General features: G+C 37.4%; 2 protein-coding genes across 2 annotated transcripts; one reads left to right on the top strand and one right to left on the bottom strand.

Moving 5' to 3' along the window:
• Positions 1-6,283: 6,283 nt before the first annotated feature.
• GCK72_003728 (uncharacterized protein) lies at positions 6,284-13,462 on the bottom strand (the record flags this gene model as incomplete). The annotated part of the gene is made up of 8 exons (XM_053724212.1): positions 6,284-6,431; positions 7,119-7,196; positions 7,500-7,613; positions 8,415-8,974; positions 9,610-9,830; positions 11,154-11,269; positions 13,228-13,300; positions 13,420-13,462. The coding sequence occupies 8 exons, from the start codon at positions 13,460-13,462 to the stop codon at positions 6,284-6,286; spliced, it is 1,353 nt and encodes a 450-aa protein (XP_053588406.1).
• Positions 9,523-9,843, top strand: GCK72_003729 (uncharacterized protein; the record flags this gene model as incomplete). Its single annotated transcript, XM_053724213.1, has 1 exon — positions 9,523-9,843. One exon carries the CDS (start codon positions 9,523-9,525, stop codon positions 9,841-9,843), a length of 321 nt encoding a protein of 106 aa, XP_053588407.1.
• Positions 13,463-14,501: the final 1,039 nt, after the last annotated feature.

Here is a 14,501-nt window from a genome sequence, read left to right as displayed (position 1 = left end):
GTAAGGTGAGAAACAAAAAGAAGATTTCGAAAAGTTGTGGTATTGGTTTAGGTTATCTGTCGGTGTGTCTGAATGTCCTAAAACCCAATTTGGAAAAGACAGTACCATGGAAACAAACTGTCTGACTAATTTACTCATCTCATCGTCATTCACTCTGTTTGTCCGGATGTCTTACTTTCATTAGTTACTACAAATGAAGTTTATGAAACTTCAAAAGCTTGCCACGAAGCCAGAAATTGTCCGATAGTTCTGAATTTGTGTTCATCGTGTAGTTCACACCTAGACCTATACTTTTATAGTTGACGATTTTTTAGTACAGTCACACCCTAAGAAGTTAATAACCACCAAATGATTATGGTTATCTAGCATCTAGCAGAAAGGAATCTTTCAACGGACCTTCAAATTCCAAAAAAGCTTCGAATCAAACTCCTATCAGCTGCAAATTTGAAAGTCACGATTTAATCTACCTAACTGTCAACAATTTGATATAATCAAATTATGCGTGACTTTTCAAAATAGTCTACATATCGGATATAGAACTCGTCAAGATCTACATTTTGGTATATTTTTCAGCTCATAACATTGCGTTTTAAGCGAGTTACGCGCCGGTCAGTTTTGGCCCGATTTGCAAGCATGCGAAAAATCTATATTCCTAGTCCTACCAAACAAAATATTGTAAACTGCAAACAAGGAATCGATATGTCTTCTCCTTATCCCTAAAACGTTGCGCGCTCTCAAAATTGGTCAAAAATTAATGGGTTTTTTGGTGATGTCGTTGGATTTCTTCATTTTATTATCTCAGGTATCTCAGGTGACCATCAAAGTAGTTTTCAAGTAATTACTTTTCCCTATTTTTAGCTTGAAAATATAACGCATTCTCTGTAAGACTCGATCATGGTCACTGTAGGTAGGGGCGTAGGGCGGCTAAGTTAGCTACAGCTTTGAAACTTTCAAAGAACGTATATGAGTAAATGTGCAACACATATACACAATATTGGGTCGCAGCTCCGGGTTACTGTAGTACGGTAGGTGCTCATAGGTCAAAAAATGAACTTTTTGAGAATTGATCGGGAAAAGCTGAAATTTTCAGCATTTATTGGATAGGAATAGAGTATTTATTTCACAAAGTTTCAAAGTTTTAAAAAATTTTTTAACCGAGTTATGGCCAAAACACACACTTTTTTGACCGATTTTTTGAAAAAATCTAAAATTAGGATCCTTAATCGGAATTTCCGTATTCCAAAACTATTTTTTTAACGTTTGTTATTATTTTTTCTATTGATCAAAAAAAAATTCATTGAAAAAAACCTCGGCTGAAAGGTTCAAATTTAATCTAGAAAAAACCAAAAAAATTTTATTTTGAAATTTTGGAAATTTTATTTTAGAAATGCGTAGTCCTTATAATTTGCAACATTTTTTGTATTGACACTTATGTTTTAACTCTTCATCATCACATAGAAATCTTGAATTAAGTGGAAATTATCAAGCGGCGTGTGATTTCCAGCTGTCGCGTAAGAGCGGAATACACAAAATAAATGTTTTTGTTTGAGTAATTTTAAGATTGTGCTTTGTTTGACAATACTCTGCTTACTGTAGAAAACAATTCGGTACGTTTTTCATTCACAAAGTTGTGCATCAATTCAATTAATATCTCACATGAGAATCTCTTGCGTTGGGAACCGTAGATCTTGATATTTTTTTGCCAAAAGACATTTCTTGGTCTTACTAAAAAACTCCGAAAGTAGTAGCGGCGTTCTCAAAGTTTTGCTAAAAAAATCGATTTTTTGTTTTTTTGGAGAATTTTTTAGTCGACTCACTTTGGCTCTTCATAACTTCTCGCATTTTTAATATTTTTAGAAGATTTTTTTTGCAGATGATTGGTAAAGACATGTTCTTTATTTTTGCTCATTAAACTATAAAGCTACTACCTTGTCGGAATGAGATAATTTAGGAACTATTTTTATTTTGGAAATACGTTCCCAAGAGACCGAGTCCATTTGATCATTTGACGGATAATGCAAGTTCACACACTCAAATGTAGATCAAACCAGAAAATGAGATTTACTTTAAATTTTAGACTTCTTTACAGGTTATTTAAGTATTACTACCCTACAACCAATTTTTTCGGAATTTTTCATTTTTAGGTCACGTGATGGGAAAAAGAACACTGTGGCCTGATTTCCATTTTAATTTAAAACACTTTTTATGTTCACATCTTTTTCTGAAAAATGACCCAAATCTAAATTTTGGAAAAAAACAGAGGGTCGAACGATTCTTCTGTTGAGTAGAGTATATGTAGGGTAGTAGTACTTAAATAACCTGTAAAGAAGTCTAAAACTTAAAGTAAATCTCATTTTTTGGTTTGATCTACATTTGAGTGTGTGAACTTGCATCATCCGTCAAATGATCAAATGGACTCGGTCTCTTGGGAACGTATTTCCAAAATAAAAATAGTTCCTAAATTATCTCATTCCGACAAGGTAGTAGCTTTATAGTTTAATGAGCAAAAATAAAGAACATGTCTTTACCAATCATCTGCAAAAAAAATCTTCTAAAAATATTAAAAATGCGAGAAGTTATGAAGAGCCAAAGTGAGTCGACTAAAAAATTCTCCAAAAAAACAAAAAATCGATTTTTTTAGCAAAACTTTGAGAACGCCGCTACTACTTTCGGAGTTTTTTAGTAAGACCAAGAAATGTCTTTTGGCAAAAAAATATCAAGATCTACGGTTCCCAACGCAAGAGATTCTCATGTGAGATATTAATTGAATTGATGCACAACTTTGTGAATGAAAAACGTACCGAATTGTTTTCTACAGTAAGCAGAGTATTGTCAAACAAAGCACAATCTTAAAATTACTCAAACAAAAACATTTATTTTGTGTATTCCGCTCTTACGCGACAGCTGGAAATCACACGCCGCTCAATTGATAATTTCCACTTAATTCAAGATTTCTATGTGATGATGAAGAGTTAAAACATAAGTGTCAATACAAAAAATGTTGCAAATTATAAGGACTACGCATTTCTAAAATAAAATTTCCAAAATTTCAAAATAAAATTTTTTTGGTTTTTTCTAGATTAAATTTGAACCTTTCAGCCGAGGTTTTTTTCAATGAATTTTTTTTTGATCAATAGAAAAAATAATAACAAACGTTAAAAAAATAGTTTTGGAATACGGAAATTCCGATTAAGGATCCTAATTTTAGATTTTTTCAAAAAATCGGTCAAAAAAGTGTGTGTTTTGGCCATAACTCGGTTAAAAAAATTTTTTAAACTTTGAAACTTTGTGAAATAAATACTCTATTCCTATCCAATAAATGCTAAAAATTTCAGCTTTTCCCGATCAATTCTCAAAAAGTTCATTTTTTGACCTATGAGCACCTACCGTACTACAGTAACCCGGAGCTGCGACCCAATATTGTGTATATGTGTTACCGAAGACTCAGAGTACATGTTTATATAACTAATTTTCCCTAGTACCTCTGTTGCTCGAGTCTTACAGAGAACGCGTTATATAGAAATTTCAAACCTTTTCAAAAATTGTATTTTCAGTTTTTATGTTTTGTTAGTTACCGATAACCTAAAATTGATAAGTTTTCTTGAGTTAACTCTAAGAATTCCATCTTTAAATCGAAATTCAACTTTTGTGAACTTGCAAATTTCTAATGGAGCGCAAGTAATGTCCTTTTTCGATAGACCGGACGCAGTGAGGTATACAAAGATGTTCTATTGAAAATTGTCATCTATGTTTAACAAAAGGGTAAGCACACCTGACATCCTCACAAGGGCTGAGCGAAAACTTAAATTTTTTTTAAACGTTTTATTTCGAAAATCGAAAAATCGAAAAATTCGAAAAAAAATCAAAACATTTGTCTGAAAATACGAGTTTTTCGGAGGCTTGAATTTGTATGAAAACTGTAATTAGTCCAAGGAAAGACTCCGGAAACATGTTTCAAGTACAAAATTGTGAAAAATTCAGGAGAAATCAAAAAATCACTTGTTCGCACCGCCCTGATCCTACCGCTCTCTACTAACCACCAACACCACAACTTTCAATTTTTTGCCTTCATTCAAATACACATTTCCAGACTCTTAATGCCCCTCCTCCTCCAGCGACTCCAACAACCACGACGGCTGACCCGATTGAATCGATTGGAAATCCATGAACCGTCTATCGCCGATTCCTCCGAAAATACTGCTCCGCCCACTCGTCGCATCCCATTCACTTCGTGCCGTGTAGTATGAGGCAGTGTCCATAAAGGATTCCGGTCGCCAACGGGATGATGGTAATTGGTTGATTATAGTTGAGGAGGATGAGGAATTCGGAAGAAGGGTACTGTAGAAGAGATAGAGAAATGCGTCAGGATGGTATGGAGAGGGAGGGGGGATCGGGGTACGGTAGGTTGTCTGTGTGTCTGTGAGTCCAGATGTCTGTACTTTCGATTACGGGCAAGGTTTCGTGTTGTATGTTATCTGGATGTCCAGAATGTCTGTCTGTGAGTCCTGATGTCCTATTTGTACGTCCGGATATCCGGATGTCCTATCTATGTGTCTGTTTGTCCGGATGTCTTGGTGTGGCTGTTTTTGACTGGGTTTTCTGTGATATACATGTTTTTTTGATATTTTTTGACGAAAAAGTTAAAATTTCGTTTTTCTCTAGGTATATGTCCACATGTCGGTCTGTGAGTCCGGATGTCCGAGAAACATCAAATTCATACAATATGATAGTCTATGAGTCAGTCGGTGCGTCCAGATGTCCAAAATATCTCATTTTGCAGGAAATCACGAAATTTAGAAGTTCAGTTACATGTCTGTCTGTATGTCCGGATGTCCAGAATGTCTATCTGTTTGTCCGCATGTCCAGAATGTATGTCTGCTTGTCCGGATGTCTTTTTTTTCCAGTTTTCATCCATCTATCTGTTTGTCTGTCCATCCGGATGTCCCCCCTCATTTTCTACCGTACCCCCCATTATTCCCCCAAAAATCCAATTTTTCAATGTTAAAAAGAAGCTGCACAATGGACAAATTGGGTGTAAGCATGTATATGAATATATATTAAAATAAATACAAAAATTTATAAATTTTCGTTGTTTTTTCACTTTTTTTTGGGCAACACAAACGGGATGGGCGGTATACAAAGAAGCTGAGAGACGAATCGGGTTGGGGATGAGAATAAGAAATTTGTGTGATTTAGAGATGATTTATTTCAATGAAATGCGGTCGGACCTGATCGGGGTGCACAGGTTGGGCATCCTTTGGTGGGCTTAAAAAAATTTCGAAAAATTTGTGAAAAATTTTGGATAAAAACGTTTGGTAGAAGGAGGAGAAGAGGGTCCCAAAAATGGATAAGAAATTAAGTAAATTAAAAAGAATCAATCAATATAAAAATCAAAACATGCAAAGGCATACTGTAGATACTGTAGGTGCATGGGTGCTCTAGTAGTGGTCCATGTATCGATCGTCTCGATAGTTTTGAGAGGAGGCGGGGCCCGACGATGTCCACAGGCTGAAATCACAAAGAAAACAACAACAATGAAAGCACAATAATGGAAGAGATGGAGGGGGGAGGGAGTGATGGCCTAGGATCCGACAATGGGGGAAAGTTAGGCCATAGTAAACAGATGACTTAGGATACGGTGGTAATGATGGCCTAGGATCCGACAATATTGAAAAATTAAGGCATGGTGGCCTAGGATCCCAACAACTATGGGAAAGTTAGGCCATGGTAAGCTGGTGGCCTAGGATCCGAAATTTTTTTCTATTTTTAGCTTGAAACGCATTTTTAAGTACAATAAATGACATTTTCATGTTTTTTGAACAAAAAATTCACATTTTTAGCCATTTTTGAACATTTTTCAAGTTTTTAATCGTTTTTTCATTCCAAAATCACATTTTCTACCTTAAAACGCGTCACAGGGTAATGCCTGATTCTAGATCACCAGGAAAGTCGGATTCTAGGCCATCAAGTCATTGGCCACAAAATTAGGCCATTGAAAAAGTTAGGCCATATCGTATCCTAGGCCTCCAGCTTCACCGCTAATTTTTTTTTGGAAAAGTGGGGAGCAATGAGATGAAATGTACATAAATAGAAATTGCTGGAAAAGTAGAGTTTTTGAGAGTCTGGCGGAGAATTGGTGGCCTAGAAACCCAAATTTTGGGATTCTAGGCCATTTTTGACCGATTTTTTCCAAAATTTTCACCTCCAAACCCCAAAAAACTCTCATTTTCAGCTCAAAAAACACATAAAAGCGACGACAAAGACTATACAAAGACACACTCATTCATTTCATATTCACAACGATGCACGGATCGACACGAAGCTCCGTCTTGAATTCGGGTGGCGAAGAGTCTGGCGCACCTCTCGGCGCTCTCGGTGGACCCAGCTTAAAGACGGGCGGCGGAAGAGAGGAGACGGAGCTAGAAGACACTCTAAACATATGAGAGGAGTACTACTGTAGATTTATGAGGGGGTTACTGTAGTCATGGAAGACTACTGTAGGATTACTGTAGGATTAGTGGGCGGAGAGACACGGACAAGTTGAGTTAGTTAGAGACATTTATGATTGAGTGAAAATGGAGGAAAAGAGAGGAAAAAACTGAAAATATGAGCGGAAGGAAGAGATTTTACTGTGGATGGCCTAGGATTTGGGGGTCGGTGGCCTAGAATTTTCAAAAATTGGTTAAAAATTGGGTGAAAGTTGGCTAAAAATTGGCTGAAAATTGGCCGAAAATTAACTGAAAGTTGGCTAAAAATTGGCTGAAAAAGTAGATGAAAACTGTCTGAAAACCTCAATTTTCCAATTTTCAGCCAAAATTTCCGGATTTTTAGCCAAAACATCCAGATTTTCCGTCAAAACTTCTGAATTTCCAGCCAATTTTAAGCCAATTTTCAGCCAATTTTCCGTCAAAATTTCAGGATTTTCCGCCAAAATTTCAGGATTTTCAGCCAATTTTCAGCCAATTTTCAGCCAATTTTTAGCCAATTTTCCGCCGAAATCTCCGGATTTTCCGCCACAATACCCGGATTTTCAGCCAATTTCCAGGCCACCAAATACCTCAATTCCCAGGCCATCTCTATTTCTAGAACTATCACTAATTGCTAAGCACAATGCTCACATATTCTCATTATCTGTAATATCACAATGAGTTGTTCCATTGAATTTTCTCATTTCAAGCTTCTTGCGCCATTCCGTTCTGGAAAAGAGTGAGTAAAGAAAAGAAAAGAACTTAGATATAGTGACAGGCTGAAACTGAGTAAGGAGGATTACTGTAGGATTACTGTAGTAGTGCATACATGCTCCCAGGAGAGAGAGGAGTTAGAGACATGAATCATATTGGAGGTATAGATAGAGAAAGGAGACCCAGGAAAAACCCAAAAAATTCCAGATTTTCAGATAAGTAATGACATTCGGACGAAGCGTGAGAAAGAATGGTAGTATGGTAGTTTTGGCCGGCGGAATTTATTTCGAAAAATCTGAAATTCAGTGGAAAACTTACAGTCGCTGATTAGCCGGATCCACTTCGGAAACGATGACGTGTTGGGTGGAAACTACGGTATTTGAGCCGTTACCGTTTGATTGGGACGTGATTACACCGTCCGGGCGGTCCATTCTAGAATACGGTGAAATTGGTATTGAAAATTTTGGAAAATTAGCAAATATCACAGTTTTTCAGACTAAGAATCTCAAAATTTTTAGATTTTAGGCCACGCCCACTAATTTGGTACCGTCAGTAACAATCCTAATAAATGACAAGAAAGATGAAGATGTAAGGATTCTGAATCGATTTTCAGTCAAAATTTTCCTCCAATTTTTAGCCAAAACTTCCGGATTTTCAGTCAATTTTTTCAAGAAATTAAGCCTAAAATTGTTTACAAATATGATTCGGAAGTGGACGTCGCGAGGATTCTGAATCCGTTCACAAAATGTTTAATATATAAAAATGCGTCAAAGGCGCGCCAGACAGATGGATACTATTCCTAGAAATGACGATTTTTAAGTAAAAAAAAACAATTTTTTGGGAGAATTTTCGAAATTCAGCTAAGCGCGCGTCCGAGGCGCGCCAGACAACGGAAATCACTGAAAATCTAGGTATTCCGGGTCAAAAATTGGCCGTGAATCTGTTTTTTTTTTAAAATTTTGAGTTGAAAATAAGCCAAAAACTCAAATTTTAAAATCAGGATTTCTTATTTAAAGAAGTTCACGTCTTCAGCTTTCGCTTTGACAAATTTCAGTTCTAGCGGATTCAGAATCCTCGTGTTACGTCAAAATCAGCGATCACCTAATCAATCCAAACTCATTAGTAATTAAGCCAAAATTTCCGGATTTTCATCCAAAATTTCCGGATTTTCCGCCAATTTTAAGAAAACTTTCAGCCAATCCTCGCATTACTTCAGAATCCATCCACTATTACCTAATCAATCCAAACTCATTAGTGGGTCCACACGACGGAATCTCTCGTCTCTTGAACACCTCCGCCACGAATAACGCCACGAAAATTCCGATCGCAGTGCCCATCATCGCGCCGACCAATACATCAGACCAGTGGTGTTTATAGTCGGAGACACGTGTCAATGAAACATAGGCGGCTCCACCGAATAAAAGAAATTGGATAACGGGAAGAAGAAGACGTGAGAATAGAGGACGGAATAAGCGAGCTTGAAGATAGAGAGAAGTGAACCAAGCGGCGTAGAAACTGAATGCCGAATGACCGGAATAAAATGAGAGTTGAGCCTCGTGAATCAGCTTCACATCTGTCGTCGTGCACGTCCAGTTGGTAACATATTCATCTGGATTCTTGCATTCCGAATAGCCGATATCTGGACGACAGACATCCATGAAATGGGGACGTTGACGACCGATGGTGTACTTGGCGATGTCGACCATTAGTTGGTTGAAGCAGACGCCGACGAAAAAGTAGCCGATGAAACAGTAGAGACGGACGATGAGACGGTGTACAGAGTGGTTGCGTACCTGAAGCTTAGGAAATGGGTTTTTGGTGATAGGGGGAGAGCATTATGTCTGGAATTACAGTCTTTTTTAGGTAAAAAATTCGGTTTTTGGATCGAAAAATTATGTTTTTAGATCGAAAAATAATTAGCCGTTTATGTCAAAAACCTTTTCTCCCTGAAATTGCGGACTTTTCAATATCCAGATTTCAGGATGTTCAAACTTTGTGTCAAAAATGTGTCGAAATCGCTTGTAATTCACCAAAATTTGTCGAAATGTCGACCTTTGGATTGAAAAATCGATTGAAATGACTCAAAATAAGCTAGACGCATCTTGGGACAGTCCGTTTTCAAAATAGTGAACAGTTGCTGGTTTTATGCATTGATTCCAGTCTTTAGGCTATCGGAACCGTAAAAGTCTCCAAAAATTAGCCAAAAATGGCTCAAAAAACGGACAATACGACATGACACGCTCTGTCTGTGTATCTGTTTGTCCGGATTCATTAAAAAACCCCTCTTTAAAACTTTTAAAACTGTATAAAACAAGCAAAACTGCCAATTTCATGACTCCTGATGCCTGTCTGTGCATTCGGATGTTCGGATGAAATTTTCACCCAATTTCCAGATTTTCAGCCGATTTCCAAGTCATCAAAAACCTACATGATAAGTTTTGAACTCTTGCTCGCACTTCTTCTCCCACGCCAACGTGCGGAACAATTCGGTCGCCAGAATCAGAAGAATCGGAATCAGGAGTCCGATGACAATGAGCATCTGACGGGAGACGGTGGACTTGCGCCACGGATAACGAATCGACTCATCGTCACAATAATATCCACGTCGGTATGGGGGCACGAACTCGTGGAAGATGTAGAGAGGGATGGCTGGAATAAATAAGTTCGTAGATGAAATTGATATGAACAGAGAGTTGATGTTATTAGGATTCTGAATCTGGTTTTATCATACTTACAAATCGGGACTAAGCGGACCGGCTCGTAACTCGCTTCAAACTCAATATTATGAGCTCAAAAATATACCAAAATGTAGATCTCAGCGAGTTCTATATCTGTGTCTTACTACGGGCCGGAAGGCTATTCGTTAATGTGTCGCAGGCCGGGCTAGAAAGGCTTTTTTTGCCATTTTCTCGTTTTTTGGTACCTTTTCCCGACCCGCGGCACATTAACGAATAGCCATTCGGCCCGTAGTAGATCACGGACATAGAACTCGCTGAGATCTACATTTTGGTGAATTTTTCAGATTATAATATTGCGTTTGAAGCGAGTTACGAGCCGGCACCGTGTAGGCCCGGTTTGCTAGATTGGTCAAAATCGTTGAAAATGTCTTTGAAAATGTCTCTCCAAAAACCAATTTTGGAGCCTAAACTACTCCTAGGCACAGTTCTCTTTCTAACCACGCCGCAGTTTCTCAAAAGTCTGAAAATAAGCATGTCCCAACTCTTGTCTAGTCACCACTACTTCCGGTTGTTATATGTTCAACACAACACACACCGTTTCGCTCCCCGGCGAGAACATTTTATTTGACCTATACACACATTATACAAACATATATACAAATAGAGAGCATACAGAGTAAGTAATGGATTATTTTAAATTTGGTACCGCGTATAGGTCAAATTGGGTGATTTTGAACAGTGAAAAATGGAAAAAAAGGAGAAATTGAGTCAGGCTCACATTTAACCGTTAGAGCTTTAGCTTTACCGTTAGAGCTGAGGCTGAAAATACGTCTAGCCACGCCCTTCCATAGCAATTTTCTCATTGTACCCGATACCACTGGAAAGCTGGAATCGTGAGTATTCTGAATCGCTTTTTAACTTTTGCCGAACTTTAGAATGAATCGAGTTACAGTTTTCTTTAGAACTTTTCAATACTAAAAATCTTGTAACTCGCTCAATTTTGAACTTTCAAACCGAGCTGAAACGAGCCGGCGCGTAACTCGCTCAAAACGCAATATTATGAGCTGAAAAGTATACCAAAATGTAGATCTCAGAGAGTTCTATGCCTCTGATATAATACGGGCAGGAGAATCGATCTAATGATGAGTTCTTAACGTTTTTATTCTATTCCCATCAAAATAGCGCATACAATATACCTAAACTGTCTAAAATAGCAAGCGATGCTGTAAAGTGTCTGAAAGTGCCTTAGAATAGTTCAAATTAAACTTTTTTTTTCTTAAATCTAAAAACCCACCAATAAGTGTGAGAACCAAGAAATCGCAGAGCACACGGCTCATACGAATCGTGTTGTTGTCACTCATCCCTACGACGACGACGACTCGAATCGACTTGAGTCGAGCACCCAAGCGTCTGGAAAATTCGAATTTTTGAAAAAATGATAGCGATTTATAGCGAAAAGAATGGATTAAAGATTATTATTGATAAACAATAACATGATTTTCAGGGAGAGCAACCGGTGGGAAAAAAAAGAAGAAGAAGATAGAGAAGAACACGTCATGTTTCCAGCATGAATCTGTGTGAAAATGGAAAAAAAGAAACATCAATAAACTTTATGATGTATGTTTGTGTTTATGGATTGTCAGGATGATAGGAATTGTTACAATAGAAATGGAAAGGACGTTACGAAACTGACAAAGGAAGACTTTGGAGACGCGGCTTTCAAACAACCTATAAATTTGATTATAGGTATTTTCGACCACTGGGAGTCCATTTCTGCAGTCAAAGCCTGCTAAATGTCTCTGCGAATTATGAGCTCTCAAACTTTTCATATGGTTAAGCTTTTTCACATAGAATTCCAATGAAAAGTTTGAGAGCTCATAACTCGGCTCGCAAAAACATTTAGCCAGTTTTGACGGCAGAAATGGAATCCCCGTAGTCAAAAGTACCTAAAACCAAATTTATAGATCGTTTGTCTCCGGAAGCCTCCCTTGTGAGACACTTCGAAACCTTTGAGAGACTGATAGCGACCCAAGAATGCATATTTATTGAAATGTCTATGGAAATCTCACTTATTCTCAAATTCTCAACAGAAATTGTTAAAATCTGAATAAAAACTTCTGAAAACGAGACAGATTTTCAAAAGTGAACAAATTTAACTGAAAATAGCAAATCAGCTTATAATCACTACCGAAACTGTCTACCTTGCTATGTTATCTTCCGTTAAACATTATTATAGTTTTCGAGATCAGCATGTTTCCAGACAAAAGCTCGATTTCCAGAAGTTTCTAGAAAAATCGACGTTAAAACTTGAAGCAAGAAAATTCGTCGAAAAGTGGTGAATCGCTTAAAACGCAATGTTATCGGCTGAAAAATAAATAAAAATGTAGATCTAGGCGAGCTCTATGACTGTGACATGCTACGAAGCCGGATGGCGGGTCAGTCATGAGCCGCGGCCCCGGAAAAAAGGGCAAAAAACCGCGAATATGGCCAAAAATAGAAGTTTCTACAGAGCATTACTAGGTTATTTATAAATCACTGGGGAAATAGGATTACCATGACTAACGAAACTCACGAAATCTATCAAAACGGAAAAATGCATTTTAAAAACCCATTAAATATCATGAACACTTACAACCTACGCCCTCTAACCTTTCATCCAAAAAAATCTTTCCGTTGTAACCGAACCGAACCGCCCATCTAACCACTTAGTTCATTCGTTGTGTTGTGATGAGTCATCTCGGTTAGATTACGAAAGAAAAGTGAAGAGAAAACAACAAAGTTCAGTTAGTACCCCCTATCACCACCACTAATCAACAGGTAATTCAATTTCTATATACATAGAAAATAGGAAGAGAAAAAATAGAAATTTATATATCAGTAAGATAGGAAGACATAACACGCTAGCCGACACAGAGGAAACCAGTTCACAAAATTCTATTTCCAATAGAAAATGGGGAGAGAATTAGAGACGAGTCTTGTCTATTTTTCTCTTCTTTCTCTTTTTCTCTTTACACCGGTCGGTTGATTTGTGTGCGTGAGATGAAGTGAAGTGAAGGGGAGTGTGTGTGTGTGTGTGTTGGTTTTGAACAGAGAAAAACTATGAGAGAGACGGAAAAAAAGAAAACTAAAGTTAGATGTATCCCCAGTCGGAGGACTAACTGGTATAAGTAACGGGATAAGTTGTGGTCAGAAGAATCGGTGGTCAGTCAGAGGAAGCTTATTACTAATAGAAACTATTAGAGGGTAAACTGACAGTAAGGCTGGAATAATTGAGAAAATGGTATTAGGGGAAGGTCCCTAGTTGCAACTGGGCCGAATCCGGGCCATGAGATAACTCGCTTCAAAATGACAATAAAGAGTCGACCAACCTGTCAAATTGTAGATCACGGTGAGCTCTACACAAGTCTATTTTCAATTTCACTATGAGTTTAGTGAGAACCGCTGTAAAATCTATTCAATGGCAGAGCCTTGATTCAATGCCCGGTGACTAAATAGATTTTAAAGCGGTTTTTCTCACTAAACTTATAACAAAAATGAAAATAGACTTGTGTAGAGCTCACCGAGATCTACAATATGACAGGTTGGTCGACTCTTAATTGTCATTTTGACGCGATTTATCTCATGGCCCAGATTCTGTCACATGGATATCTCACTCATTTTTTTTACTTGTCGGAGCTTCAGAATGCATAAAGCACAAATCTCCTTGTTATTGTCAAGCGGTTTCTCAGGTGGTTCAGGTGTAAACACAATTCCTAACTATAGCTATTCTAGAGCAACCAGTGGCAACCAGAAAACAGAAAACTTGGAAAAAATAGTATGGGTTTTTAGAGAAGAAGAAAAAGAGAAATATTTCCAGCATGAATCTACATAAAAACATAACATCAACAATCGTATGAACACTTTTATGTATATTTGTATGGATTGCCAGAGCGTGAGAGATGAAAAATGTGAATAAAACTGGAAACATTGAAAAATTCCAGAATATCCAGGAGCCTAAAACGAGGGATTTAGGAAATGACTTCAGATTTCAACACAGTGAAAAAAATGAATCAATTTGACAACAGATTCAGATTCCTCACGTCTTCAGCTTTCCAGACTGATATGTTTCATGTGGAAAAAGACAATAATACCGTTTCTTAGTTCCCAAGCAGTAATTTAATTCAATTTTTCCTCATTTTCTCTATTATCAAAAGTTTTTATCTCATATCTTGTCTTTTTTCTCATGAAACTTGACATGATATGAGATAAAAACTTTTGCTAATAGGAAAACTGAAAAAAATTGAACAAAATTACTGCTTGGGAACTAAGAAACGGTCTTCTAGTCTTCTTCCACATGAAACCTATCAGTCTGGGAAGCTGAAGACGTGAGGAATCAGAATCTCTCCTGAAATTCTTTGCACTTACAAAACTAACCAATTTACAACGCTCTAGCGTTCTTCTAATTCATTTTATCATTTTTACTACTCCAATTTCAAAATTTCCACACAAAACAATGGAAAAAATAGGCCAAAAATCGTTGTCAATTCACGTCCGAGTGTGTAGTAACACAGAGACAAAACAATTCTCTTTTTCTCTCTCTGGCACCGCGGAAAAAGACCGAAAGACGAGAGAGAAGAGGGAGGAGAGAACGAGAAATGACAGA

Source organism: Caenorhabditis remanei, chromosome II (genome assembly GCF_010183535.1).
Source record: "Caenorhabditis remanei strain PX506 chromosome II, whole genome shotgun sequence".
NCBI classification, from domain to species: domain Eukaryota; kingdom Metazoa; phylum Nematoda; class Chromadorea; order Rhabditida; family Rhabditidae; genus Caenorhabditis; species Caenorhabditis remanei.
This window is presented reverse-complemented; position numbering and strand designations above follow the sequence as displayed.